The sequence below is a fragment of the Carettochelys insculpta genome, chromosome 8 (genome assembly GCF_033958435.1).
Source record: "Carettochelys insculpta isolate YL-2023 chromosome 8, ASM3395843v1, whole genome shotgun sequence".
Classification (NCBI taxonomy): domain Eukaryota; kingdom Metazoa; phylum Chordata; order Testudines; family Carettochelyidae; genus Carettochelys; species Carettochelys insculpta.
In genome coordinates this window covers 66220694-66235585 of record NC_134144.1, presented here as the reverse complement: position 1 = coordinate 66235585, position 14892 = coordinate 66220694, and the positions used below count along the sequence as shown (strand labels likewise).

General features: G+C 41.8%; 1 protein-coding gene across 1 annotated transcript in view; it reads left to right on the top strand.

Annotated features, from left to right (window-relative positions):
• Positions 1–14892, top strand: part of SLC49A4 (solute carrier family 49 member 4) — a 103681-nt gene that overhangs the window by 45624 nt on the left and 43165 nt on the right. Inside the window, exons 3-4 of the mRNA XM_075001064.1 lie at positions 2117–2385; positions 8883–9012. Of these exons, the coding sequence (XP_074857165.1) occupies positions 2117–2385; positions 8883–9012 (399 nt within the window). The remainder of the gene's footprint in view (positions 1–2116; positions 2386–8882; positions 9013–14892) is intronic.

Below are 14892 nucleotides of genomic sequence, written 5' to 3'. Positions count from 1 at the left end.
GCTACCACTACCACACTGTTCGGATCTGATTTTGTATTACTATGTCCCTTTGCTTCACCCAAATCTGAGGTCCCTTTACATGACTGCTTTGGAAGCTCCCTGACTGAACTGGAGGAGCAAGCATGTTCTGGATAAATCTTGCTGGATAATAGGAAGCCATACGATATGACTACCTACCTCACCAAGTGCAAGCATTTCACGATGTGGTTATGCCAGTGAAGACTACTTGAATATCTTCCTACATAACTTCCTGTGTTTGGCTATGCTACAAGCCAGCAAATGTTTCACTGCCTGCCATCTTTACTGCTCATTCCACCCCTGTTGTAATAACAGCCTGAGATAGCATACTACAGCTGTATATTACAGAGAAAGAATAACACTTCTGCTTATTAGATTTATAACAGATATGTTTCTTTTATATAACAGTAAATTAGTAGAATTTAATCCCAAGTACAAAGTCAGTAAAATGTTTCCTTTGAATGATATGAGGTGGTGTGGGGGTTGCTCTGAAGCAGGGGTGCATAAAGTGGAGGGAGGGCCCTCTCAGGGGGGGCATGACTTTTCATAAGGGGGCGCAGTACGTTTGGCTGCTGGGTCTCAGGCTCATCTATCTCATTAAAAAAATTGAAATATATTACCATTTTTTATGTATGTCTATTCACATTTATGTACTAATTAATAATAAAGTTTTTACATTTTACGTATTTCCTTACACGTGCCAAAAAGTCTTTTTTTTTTTTTTTTCCATATGAACATAAGTGAAATTTCCATTGGTTTGGTTTATATTGGACAGGTTGGGGAGGGGTGCCCTGCTAATTGCAGAGATGAAAAGTGGGGCCCGATGCAAAGTTTGCTCACCCCTGCTCCATATTATCTTTTATAATTTGCATGAATAGAATTGGATTGTAATTTAATGCTAAATGAGTGGTATTCATCAGTTTTTCTCAGATTGTCAACTTGATAAATTACCTATCGGTCTTTTCCTGAAATTTTTTCCTTTCTACATTTTAAAGCTCCTGTTACAATCCACCTCTGCTTGTGGCTTGAAGTGTGGCATAAATGCTGATTTAAGCTTGGCTTGCGTTTCCCATTTTTAGATTATATCTTTGTGTTTCTTATGACTGGGTTCTTGCTGTAGTAATAGAGGGTTCACATTTCATTTAAAAAGCCCATCAAAATCAATTTTTAAATCACCTATGCTCTCATCTTAATGTAAGGGCTGTATCCATTTTGATGCTTGAAGATGATTTTGGCTGGTTTGCTAGCTAGCTTGTCTCTGGCTGCTTTTTTTAGATCTCGAGTCTTTTATAAGTTCTGAAAGGTTTTAGCATCTTAAGTCTGATTACATTTGTAAAAATCAAAGGAAAGGTTTCTGGCTTGATTCCATATTTATGAGACACTGCAAAAACTCCTCTATGTGTTTGCTGATTGTGCCAGTTCTGGATATGTACGTGCAGGCCCTACATTGTTTGAGACTAATACCTCTGTTTCCTTGATTTTCAGACTTTATCTTTTTAAACTGGGTGAGAATGCACCAGAGGATGGGCAAGTGAAAGGAAATTTATATTTGGCTACCTGGGTCTTCTAAAGAGCAGAATAAGATGACTGTCTCAGAACACCTGAGGGCCCAGCTGTATCTTCCTTTTACTGTAAAACTTCCATTGGTGTGGAATTATGTAATGTAATATAATGAAAGTATGAAAAGGGGCTTTTGTGATCCAAAACTGAACCCCAGTAAGGGGCTTAAAACTCCCACTGGGACTCTAGCCTGCATAACACACAGGGGATGGGGGTTAACATTTTGGAGCTTGAGTGTCCTTAGGGTTCTTTCTTCCATCTTGCACTATAGTGATATCCTCTCTCCAAAACAATCTTCTCTTTTTTTATTCCCTTCATCATTCCTTCTTTGAAGAGAACATTTAACTTCTCCATTCACTTCCATGCTAATAAATGCAAATTAGCTTCTGGATTCTTCAGGGTCTAGTCCTACTTATTTTGGTACAGAGTATTTCTTTTCTGCATATCTTTTATGGAGTTACACGTGTTAATGCATTCTGTACTTACATGTTTAAGTAATTACTGCGTAAATGTCTGCATATTCTCTTCTCTGTTCCAGATTAATTCATGGAGGGCAACTGTTAAATGGATTGGCAGGCCCAACTGTTATGAATGCTGCTCCGTTTCTCTCCACTACCTGGTTTTCTCCTGATGAACGTGCCACTGCAACAGCTATTGCAACATTGCTTAACTATCTTGGTGCAGCATGTGCATTTTTAATAGGACCTCTGGTGGTTCCATCTCCTAATGGAACATCCTCTCTTCCACTTGCATCACAAAGTAACTCTGAGCACATCAAGGACCACATTGATGCTGTGTTGTATGCAGGTATCTTAAAGCTAATTTACTTTTATTGTGTTTAAGTGGTTAAAGTGACCCTCTAGTGGCTGACCTCAGACAAAACTGCTGGCAGCTAAAGAGCTGTTGTCCTGTATCTCAAGTGGTAAGACCCTGTATTCTGTTTTCAAACTCTGGGTTGCAGCCGAGCCTATGGTCAGAGAATGCCCTGGCCCCCACATCCCAACCCCTGCCCCAGCACAGAGCACCACACCAGTCCCCTCATCCTCATCTCTGGAAGGTTGCGGGCATCAGCAGTTTCCTTCAACTGGATCACAACGCTGTTCCCTTTAAGACGAGCACTTAGTCTGCCACTTGGAAGAGATTCAGCTGATTAGGAGAGCACCTACAGCCACCCACAATGAGCAGCAGGTATTTTTACTGGTGGTGCACAGCCACACATGCCATGGTGCACACCACAAAATTTATTCCACCCATAGATGGAAACAATTAGAGGAAACACTAGTCACCAGGAAAAAAGTTTGAAAATCCCTGTTCTAGGCGGAGCTAAATTCTGTTCCTTTTGTTACGTGATGGGTAACCACTTGAGCTGTGTCTCTGAATTCAGGCACTGATTCATGTGCAAATGCAGTATGTGCTAGCTTTTCATAGGTTCTGATTTCCCAAGAGAAGTATGTTCCACTAGAGCTATGTGTTTTAATTCAGAACTTCAAAACTATGCTTGTTTTGTTGAAGTGTAAAAGTAAACTTCTCACTACCAATTTTTCTCTTTATATTAACAGTGATAGTGGAAATACCACAGTGTCTCAACACTTTGTGCTGAACTTCTCTGTTAAATCAGTACTCATTTAGGGCTTAAATGTGTAAGAATCTTTCAAAAGGGATTTGTTCAATGATTATTTAAGAATATGATTGTGGAATAAAACCCCACTAGGTCTTGGCTTTTTAACCAGAAAGTACTTAATGCTGCTTTTTATAGATTTATGTAACAATTATTATTCAGCAGCAACAATTTACTGAATAAATAGTAACATGTGAAGCTGAACACTGTAAAATATTTTGTTTATTTAACCAGGTTTTTCCTTGTGGTGGTTTCATCAGCACAGCTGGATAATTCAATAGATGCTTTAAGAAACAAAATCTATTCATGTTCATGGCAAATTGTTTTCTTTAAAGATATGGCGGAACTCTGGTTTAACAATCTAGGGCTTCATTTTCTTCTAACGTTAATTGCTGTAGCTCCACTGAGTTCAATTTTATGTCAGTTAAAAATTTGGTCCAGTTTTCTCTCTAGAGTTGAGTTCAAATTATTGTTAAGATCAATTTTTTCTATTTAAAATGTTTTTGAAAATGTATCTCAAAGCTTAAATGTGTACATACTGTGGTGTATGCCATAGCACCGTTCTTCTTTTAGTGTTGGCTCATATCCATTCCTTGTTAGGTAAGCATGTTCTGCATGCACAGTTGCCAGAGATTTTTCCCTCCATGGTATCTGTTGGGCTGGCCCTAGTGCCCTTCTGTGCTGTGAACTCATGCACTAGTAGAAAGGGTCTGGCTGGCCCCGCACCCTCTCATTGCCTTCTTACCATGATATGATCACTGGAACACATCCTGTTGCTTTAGAAAGGTGTTTGTTCAATTTTTTTTCCCAATGTTATTCTTTAGTTGAGTTTGTCTTAATTTCTAGCACAGTGTCAATAGGGCATATGGTTAGATTCCCTTCTCTTAGTTTCAAGCAGCTTCTTTAATCTCTTAGGCTAGGCATGTTCTGGTTGCCAGGCTTCAAACTCTGCATCTTGTATGGCAAGTCTGTGTGAATGAGTAACCCAGACTCCAGTTGTCTGAAGTATCTGAGAGAGGCTCACGTACAGAAGCATAATCAAATCTGCCAGGCCTTCAAGCCTCAAATGAAGAAGGATAGGGAGTCTAGGCTAAGGACTAGCCTAATGGAAGCGGCAGTTAGACCGGTATTGCAGCCAAGTCAGTCAGTCTCGGGGCTGACCACAGTGGCTTTGTTGCAAAAAGGAAGACATTAGAGTACAATCTGCAAAAGATAATTCCTCTATCCCTAATCCGCGAGAGGCACGGTTGACTGTGCCCTGCTCAGCAGTGCCTTTTGAATCCAGTATGGGCATATACATGGATGCCAGTGCGTCAACGTGGCACCAGTAGCATTGTGGTGCTTCTGCCCTGGAGGCCTTTGCAGTAGTCAGTGACTTGATAACACTTCTAATGCCACCACCCTCAGTGAGGCAACCACCAGCTCTGACAAGTGCATTAGAGAAGAATTGAACGTGGGACCCCATGCTCATTCCTGACACCACTGTTCCCTGTAAGCTATGCACCTGTGTGACCACTCGAGAGATTGAGATGCCACCCATCCGATTAACAGAGAGCTCTCAGATTTTTGTTGTTGTTGCCTTTGTTGCACATTCACATGTCTCTGCATGTAAAATTTATTCTGCGCATGAATGGAAAAAAATCCATACAAGGATGGAAAAGATTAGACACACCATTGCCTGGCGCTTGTGCCTGCAGGTACTGACCATCGCAAAACCGGCACTCTATCATCAGTGAGGGCTTCTGTGAACTGGCCCTGACCTCTGAACCCTTGCCGGGGCTTTCCACTGGTATCGCAGCCTTAGTTAATCTGTTCCTACTCAGACTTAGCCCTGGCAGATGTAATCATGGCTGAAGATGAGAGAGTGCCTCTTCCCCACTGGTGCAGGCTTCTTTCTCCTCCTCACCAGATGAGGCTGTGGCAGTACTGAGTGGCTTGGTACCACAGGATAATTTTAGAGCTCAGTGGAAACTTCTAAGAAGCATGATTGCCAGCCTGGGCTAGAGCTTTGGGAGGTTCTTAAAGAGTCCTCAGATAGCCTTATTGATATTTTTGCCATGGTTGCCCCAGCAACGGTGGCCATATCTATCAATGAGATGATTATGGGTCTAGTGAGAGCATTGTGGCAAACCCCATCTTATCTTCTCCCCACACCTCAAAGAGGGTAGAGGAAAAATGTTATGTAACAGCCAATGTGTAGGACTACTTGTATTCTCCCCCTCCCTCTGGGTCCCTGGTGCTTATAGCAGTAAACGAGAGGCAGATTCCAGAGCAAAACAACTTTAAACTATACCTGTTTGGTAGGAAGATTTATTCAACAAAGGTCTTAGGTATCATTTTTTCTGTTTTACAGTTGGGGAGAGAGATTTGGGGCCTTGCCTAAAGTCACACAGCAAGCTAGAGGGGCACTTAAGAAAGAAAGTTGAGTCTCTTAACACATATTCTTTTGGCGTAGCCATCATGCAATCCTCACTTAGAGATATTTTGATACACTACAAAAATTGTAAAACTTAGATAGGTGACATGGCAAAAATATTGTTCCGAAGAATGTTTTTTGTAATGATGGACAAGGCTGTAAGTATAAATCCTTTTTACAGTCTTTCTCTGAACCATTCCCTTCACTCTCTCTTCTTAATATAGTGGAGTTTCTTGCACCAGGAGCTCAGCTGAATTATCATGGCATCCTCTTGTCACCTTTGCACACCATATTCTGACTTGTAACTGATATAGCAGGGATGTTCAGATCAAAATCAAGTTGCATTACTTGAACTGCATGGAGAAGTTTGCATTGTTGTTAGCTCTAAACACAGCTATTAGCCATTTATTTTCCTGAACCTTAAATCAAACCTATTAACTTTATTACTACAATAGTGTAGATTCTTATTGCCTTGCAATTTAGTACATGATTAGGGCTTTTTAGGTCTGGAGATATCTTTCCTAAAGAAGAACGACCTTTCACCAAAAAGACCTGTACCTTTGAATATAAAATTTCCCCTTTCCCATTTAGAGCCTATGCAATCAGCCAGGTGCCCATTTCTCAGGTTGAGCTGGGAGCATCTATTCACTTTTTTGATCTCTTCACTGTGTCATGATGCTCAGACTGCTTTCATGAGGTGTTAGAGAGTCAGGCACTCTTCAGGGAAAGATATACAGCTGTGTACTTAATGCAGCATTTCCTCCCTATTGGTAAGTTGACTGTTCTTATTCTCCCCTCTTGTTTCAAGTGCTTTGGTAGATCTATCCAGTATTGCTGAAAGAAGTGTCAGGAGGAAGATAGTTATTGTTGAAGATCTCTAGTCACTGTCTGCAGTTCCCTGGGCAGTTACAACACATCAGCTGGTGAACTTGGCCTAGGCTTGCTTTTCTTCATCTAAAGTATGGCATAACGAATGATGGTAGTGACAACAGCAAACCTATTATTCTTGGCCCCTTCTGGTGGGGACAGCACTGCATCAGCTTTGTAACATGTTGAGAATGATTCTGTTCTGGACTCCAAAACCTCGGGTACAGCTGTAAGTGTGGGGCATACAAGGCTAAGCTGATACGAGGGTCATTTATTACCTAATAGAAGTTACCCCGTTTTTGGCTAGATTTCAGATGAGTTCTTCCCTTTTTTATATGTAAGGGCAGTGGCCACAAGGCAGATTCATCACAGTAGCACTTGTACGGTGAGAAGATAGTAAGCGTTTAAGGGAAACACTTCGGAGACCAGCAGGTTAATTGAATAATTTAAAAAATGACCCAAGCTTTTGACTATAATGTGTTCTCTAGAGGAGTTGCCACTGATGAAAGGGACTTTAAGATAAATCTCAGCAGTTGCCCTAAATGAGAATAGGCACTTGTAAAAGTATTATTCTACTCTAACATATTAAATCAATATGGTTTATATTTAAAAAAGTAAATCTTTTCTGTTTTAGTTACAGTGAGTAATTGCTAAATAATAATGTATAATTCCAGTCTCCAAATTTGTGTTAAATCAGATGATCTTTTGGATAAATCCACATGTAATTCTGAAATCTTATTCTGAACATGGAATAAAAGGAATATTTTTTTTTTTAAAAAAAATGCTATTGTTAAATCTTGCTTCCTTTTCCAGTAATCAATCCAGTATCACAGACAGGTCTTTTTAGGTCTCTGCTTACTCAGTTACAGTATGCCAATTAATTTCTTCACTATTTGTTTCCTTGTACAGCAGCCTAAATCTTACTGTATTGTATTACCTAGAGGCATTGGTGTCATAGTATATGGTGGGTTTGGTAAAGTTTCGTTCATCCTCAGACACAATCCATTTATGTTCCCATTGAACAAACTGAAACAGTTATTCTCTGTATTTTCCCACTTGCCCTGTTCAGATTCTGTATCATTTACTTTTTGTTTTCATGAATTATTTTTCCCTCTTTTGGCAGAGCAGTTGACAAAATACTTTGTATTGACTTAAGAAAAAACTGTTTAGAGAGGAGGAAGCTAAAGGTATCCACTTCCCAACATTACTGAATTTCTAGGTATTATTTCCAGGTAGTACTGGTGAATTATTTCCTTGTAATAAGATCCCAGGTGCTCCTAATAGGGGACAATCCATAGCTAAAGGATTGTCCATGCTGTGGTGAAGAATCCTGTGTTTAAGAATTTAGGAAAACTAACATATCATTGTTAAGCCTGCGTATACGGAAAATGCAGTATAATTTGTAAATGTGTGTAAATGTCAGTTACAGCATTCCCTGTAAGTTGGGCACCTGTGTGGCTGCTCAGCTGATTAGCAGCGGAGTGCCCACAGCTAAATTTTTGTTTCCACAGGTGGTACACATTTGCACATGCCTCAGTGCAGACAAAAAATATTCTGCACATGGATGGAAAAAATTTGCACATGGATGGAAAAGATGAGAGGGAAATTGATCAGGTGGTCAGATGTATAGATTAATACCTGAGGCTTTTTCTGATCATGAGACTTGCTGAGTATCTCCTGCAGGTTTAGGCCCAAATTGCCAGTCTGAAATTTCAGATCATCAGACCCAGTGCTGTTGGTCACAAGCAGCATCTTTAAGCAACTGTTTCTCCATTTGTCTCCCATTTGTACCTATTCTCTCCTAGGGACATGGCTGACTGTGCTTTCCTTCTTATGTTGTAAATTTGCCTGTTGCCACAGTAACACTCTTCATTGACACCTTTTTCCATGCTTTCATCACTCTGGGCTGTGACTTTTGTGTTTTAAAACCACAGGCAGAACTGCCCAGCCTGTCTCACAGATCTTATCCACCTGTGCGCTAGCCTCTTCTCTCACAATCTATCAATGGGTTGTGTCCTTTAGTAGCACCTGGGATTTTATTCACAAAAAGTGATTCACCAGTACTACCCAGATATAGTACTGAGAAATCCAGTAGTCTCATCAGGCAGTGTTGTAAGTGTTGATGCATAAGCTTTTACCTCTGCAGCTCCTGACATTGCAAATGAACTGCCTATATCTGTCTACCTAATGGACTCTCAATCTTGTTTGAAAATATATTCCTTTAATTCCTCTTCCTATTGTTTTAGATCTATAGCTCTATTATTGAATTTTGTAAAGCGTTTGGGGTACAGTTTTTGTATTAAAGAGGCTAGTTGATTACTTTAACATTAAAATAAGTTCTTAGAGTTAAAATCCATCACAATGTTACTTGTCTTACCGTGTTTTTTCTTCATTGTCTCATAGAATTTGGATTGGTCTCCCTGATATTTTCTGCAGCACTAGCCTACTTTCCATCACGTCCTCCATTTCCTCCTAGTGTGGCTGCAGCTAGTCAGCGGCTTAGCTATAGGAGAAGTTTTTGTAGACTATTAAGGTAGGTGCTCATGGGGATTAAGGTAGGTGCTCATGGGGACAGCTTGGCTTTACAGTTCAAGGCAAATTCAGTGATTTCTAAACCTAAATTTAAAAGAGCTAAACAACAGAACATGTGCTTTAATCCTCTCACTGAGGAACAAACAAGTTAACTTGCAGCATTTTGTAATCAAATAAAATACACTTGAACCTTGTTAATCCTGACATCCCTGATGTGGAATCACCTGTGGTTTGGACCCAAGCAGAGGGAGTAAGAAAGTGGCTCTGTGTGCTGCTGCTCCCTCTCCCCTACCTTCACCTCAGCCGAGGGAATGGCAGTGCAGTGAAATGCTTCTCCAGAGGCTTTTCTGCAGTGCGGGGTGCAGAGCCACGTGTGTCCATGGGATTGGGGTGCCAGGTAAGCACCCCGTTCCCCATCACACCCAAACCTCACACTTCCATCCTGCTCACGTACCCTCCCTCCCAGACCCTAGCCCTCCATCCCCTTCACACACCCTCCCTTTCTCTCAGACCCTGCATCCTCCCTCCCTCCCAGACCCTGCACTCCCCACACCCAGCACACTCCTTCGCCTTTCCTTCTTGCCAGTCCCTGTACCCTTACCCCCCGCAGCGTGCTCCTGAACCCTGCATCCTTCCCAGACCCCATGGCACCACTCCCATTCACTCCTGCACCCTCCCTCCCCCACTCTGATGTCAGCGTATTGCTGTCTGTTAGATGTGAAATAAAAATTCAGTACTTTGCAAAATGTTTTTGTTTTCACCTTCAAATCAAAAAGTGTACATGGACACCCATGGTCCAGAAAATTTCATAATCCAACATAGTCTATTTCCCAAGGTTCGCAGATTAAAGAAGTTTAAGAAGTTTAAGCTTATTGATATGTAGACATTTAAAGAACACTAGGGCTATGTCTACACTAGCCCCAAACTTCGAAATGGCCCCAAACTTTGAAATGGCCATGCAAAGTTTTGAAGTTTACTAATGCACATTCAGAGCTTCATTAGCATGCGGGCGGCCGTGGTGCTTCGAAATTGACGCGGCTCGTCCCGACGGGGCTCCTTTTCGAAAGGACCCCACCTACTTCGAAGTCCCCTTATTCCCATCAATAAGGAGCCCTGTTGGGACGAGCCACGCAGCGGCGAGCCGTGCCAATTTCGAAGCGTCGCGGCCGCCTGCATACTAATGAAGCGCTGAATATGCATTCAGCAATGCAAACTTCTCCACACAGTTCAAGTAATGCAACTTGATTTTGATCTGAACATCCCTACTGATGAAGCGCTGAATATGCATTAGTAAACTTCGAAATGGCCATTTGCACGGCTGTTTCAAAGTTTGCGGCTAATGTAGACACGGCCTAGATGTTAACAAGTAGAGTGACTAAATATTAACCATATTTAAAAATATTGCAGATCATATGCCAAATTCACTCAGCATCAGCAGTGCTGTGGTGAGTTAACAAAACCTCTACGTAATAATTTTGTTTCATTAAATACAAGATGATTAGAAAGGTATGTGCTGTAAAGCAGTGAGGTAATTTAACATTTGAACAACTGACCATTAAATTGCTTTCTTCATTTTCTTGAACTGCCATCTTTCCAAATTGCTCATGGTGTTGGAAAAACTTGGGATGCAGTTTCCCATTCAAATGTGAGCCCCAAAACTCATGTTCTGATTGCTATGATGAGAGAAGTACTCAAATGCATTGAAGTCAGAATTTGTCCTATTTGAATCTGTTGATTATGGGGGAATAGAAAATAAATCATTGATGGCCAGGGTCTCAGACTAAACATTTAAGGTATCTTTTTAACTTTATTTTAAGGAAAATATTCTAATGCTTCAGGTCACCCAACAGGGGCAAATTAACTATTTTATTCCCAGCAATGTAAGAAATAAATCAACAGGAATTCAGCAATTGAGTTTTATCAAGCAGTAATGCAAGTAAGCATGCCTTTCTCTGACACTGCAATTAAGTAGACTTAAGTAGATGTGGACATAAATGATAGGTTTAGAACATCTCAGATATTTTCCTAACATCTGCAGCAGTCTCGAGTAATTAACAGTACATTTGCAGTGGCCAGTTGCTCGCCCACCAGGGAGAAAAGGTGTCAGGAAAAATATTTCTTAATGTGGTTTCAGAGGACTGCTCCAAAGTATGTTCAATTGACTCATCTTTTATAACTAATGTGTACAAAAAGCGTAGGTCATAATGACCCCTACTGGATAATCACTTTTCTAATTTTCAATAAATTTGCAATATAAGAGACATCTAGATTCAATATTTTCCAACTTCCAAGGTTTTCAGACTCAGTTGTTTACTTGCCTTTCTCATCACCCATTCATAGCAGAAACTGTAGCTAGTGCTTCTGAAAACCCGTCTCCCAATTAAACCGTAACTAGGTGGTGGGCTGTTTTATTAACTTATGGTGGCTGCGTGCACATAATATGGTTGCAGTTAGCTTAATCACATTCTACCTAATGTACCTCCCTTAAATCCAAAGCAACACTGCTTCCTTTCTCCCATGCATCATCTGTCATATTGAAACTGTAAGATCAAGTAAATAATATCAAAGGCCGAAATCCTGCAACTGATAACATATGCAGAATTGACTGACATCAGTGAAATTTGTGCTTGTGCAGAAATCTGTGGAAGGGAGAGTATCATGCTGAAGTCAGGATGTTCCCCTGTCCCTGTACCCCATCTCTGCAGGGCAGGACTCAGGGAGAGGGAGACAGCGGAGCTGCTCTAGTCTGACTCCAAGTGACTCAGGAGTGCAGAACTGGGCAGTGGAGAGACAATAGCAGGTCAGATTTCCGTCAAAGAGACAGCGGATGGCTTCTCTCAGAAACTTACCCAACAGCTGCCAATGCACACACTGTGTGTCACTCTCACACGTACCCAGTCTGTGCCACACACACAGTCACATGTACCCTGCAGCACACACTCAATCTTTGTCTTTCACTGTCTGCCCTGGTCCTGGAGCAGGCCGTTTGGCTGCTGTGATGGGGGTGCAGAATCAGACCCTCTCTGGCTGCCACAGTCTGTCCCTAGCCACAAAGCTACTGTGGTAGGCCCTGAGGCCCAGCCTTGATAATTACTGTGGCAGCCTGACCCTGGTGGCCCACCACTTCTCCTGATAGTCTGGCTGCTGCCATGGTGGCCCAGCCCCAGCTCCTGCCCTGGCCACAGCTGCCTGGCTGCCACAGCTGCCATCTGGCCAGTATGGGGCTTAGTTCCCATATAGGCAAAGCAGTCTGTCCCTGGCCCTGATCCTTTGGTAGGACCTGTGGTCTGGCCAGCATTTGGCTACCGGAAAGGGTGGCAGTGGTAGGGGCAGGAGGGGAGGCAGAATCAGTCACGATCCTGCTGTGACAATCCTGGTGGGCCCTGGCCTGGCCCCTTGTCTGGCTACGGCTGCAGTGGTCCCTTCCCAGGTAAGTCAGTTAACCTGGTTCCAGAGCCTCTGTGCCATATTCTGTCCTCTTTCCTGATTCCTGCACCCCCTCACACACACACCACAGTCTCCTGCCCTGAGCCCCTCCTGCACCCTAACCCTGATTCCTGCACACCCCAATGTCCCTGGCCCCTGCCCCTCCCAAATGCCAACCCTCTCTCCTGAGCCCCTGCACTCCACCCCCACTCTTAAATTTCTTATAGGTACTTTTGTATTGCCAGTCGCCCCGCCCCAATGTTCTAAGACTCCAAATTTAAGTTACTTTCACCCCTGCTTACACTTAAATGGTGAACCTCATTCTGTTTTAACACATCACCATCAAGAATCAGGATTGTCTGTTGCTTCTAAGTAAAATATTTTATCTTCTCCTTATGCATTCATCCATGCTGTCCCACTCTCACTTCATTTGGTTACTAAACAATCACCATCTCATCATTTCAAAACACACTTGGGGAATCTTTCAGCAATAGCCCATCAAAGAAGAGGGATTTATAAAAGAGTGGAATCTGCTGTGCTGTGAGAGAGAGCCATTATTGGTAGTATTAGGTGTCTGAACTGTTGCCTCTATGATCTACAGTTTTAATCTTTGAGACAGGGACTGCTTTTTTTTTCTGATGGTACTCTGTAAATTAGGACTGCTCAGTTCAAGAACACTGGAAAATCCTGTCTCCCTTCATTACAGAGTTGGGGTATGTCTGTACTTGCCAGGAGATCGATCTGGTCAAGGTCGATCTTCTGGAGTTTAGTTTTGCACATTTGGTAAAGACAGGCAAAACTGATCTCTCTGGTGTTACCAGTCGACCCCTTATTCCTTGCAAAGAGTAAGGGAGGTTGTTGGGAGAAATGCTCCCGTCGACCTTCCTCAGTGAGGCCAAACCTTACAATCAACTGCAAATAAATCAATTCTAGCTAGGTGGTTGGTGTAGCTAGAAGTGCTTATCTGTAGTCTACTGTAAAGTCTAGTGTAGACCAAGCCTTGGGCTGCTTCTACGCATGCTGCTTCTGACTGGAGGTGGCATATTAATTAGGCAGTTTGAAGCAGGCTAATGGTGCGCTAATGTGCATATTCAGCACCTCATTAGCATAATAATAGCCACACAAATTTCAAAGTGTAGATTTCAAATTGCAGATTGACAGTGTAGATGGGAACAACAAGAAGTCCTGTGGCACTTTCTAGACTAACAGATATTTTGGAGCAGAAGCTTTCGTGGGCAAAGACCAACTTCATCAGATGCATGACTGGAGGGGGGAGTTTCCAGAGGGGTATTTAAAGAGTGGGGTCCCACTTGTACATTCCTTTACTCCGTTCTAGTTCTGTGGGAGTAGGAAATGTCAAAGTGGGGTGCTTATTTAGAAGTTGTCCCCGTGCACATTGTCAGTCTGCAGTTCAAAGTCTGCACTTTGAAATTCGTGCTGCCACAGTTATGCTAATGAGGCACTGAATAGGCATATTAGCGCCTCATTAGCCTGTTGCTAATTGCCTTATTCCCATGCTATCTCCTTGTGGCAAGTGTAGAAGCTACCACAGTGTTCCTATTTTGAGACTGCCTTCATATGTTATTGATATACATAGCTGTAGTTTATAAATTGATATACATAGCTGTAGTTGATATAAACCTGGGAGATCATTCACAAGTACATACACATCACCCATGAGTTTGTATCTCTTTTTTCAGGGTTTAACTTTTAGTTCTTCAAAATAAAACTGTTTAGCGTATGTTCAACATCTCAGTCATGTCCTTTTACTCCTGATCTGGTGTTGACTTCAGGAGCTTGTGTACTTCTTAAAGTCCACCTGCTTGGAGTCAGAGAGCCTCTCTGCTCTCTTCTCCTTTGTAGCCTGCTCCCTGAAGGATTACGCTCCACAGAGCACCTATCTGGGAGTCATGTATGTTTTCAGTTCTTTCCCCTGACATGAAGACTCCTTCAGGAGACTACTTACTCTCTGAAGCTTTCACTAATAGCTGAATTGATGCTAACTCTTCAGGAGACAAGGTGTGATTTTCAACGTATCATCTGATCCCACAATTACAACATCATCTGCCGAACAACTGACTATTCACATATGGAGGCACAACTCAATTAATTTTCCACCAGTCTTGTTACAATAGCTTAGTCAAGACTGGAAAAAAAATACACTATCATAGCTCTTGAGTTTGTTTATGTTTTTGACACTGAAACTGGACATACCAAACGGTCTGGTGGTTGCTTAGAAAAAAATCCCAATACCTTCAAACAGTTTAAATATTTTTGTTTAAACTAAGAATTTTGTTTTAAAGCAGCTTCATGGTATTAACCAGTTATATATGGTATATGTCACCTAATCTAGAGCTCATAAAACTAAGGATTTTGTGTATCTATAGCTCCTTTATGAACTAGAAGGCATAGTTTTACATGACATCTCCATCCAGAAAGGAGGCCACAGAATAAG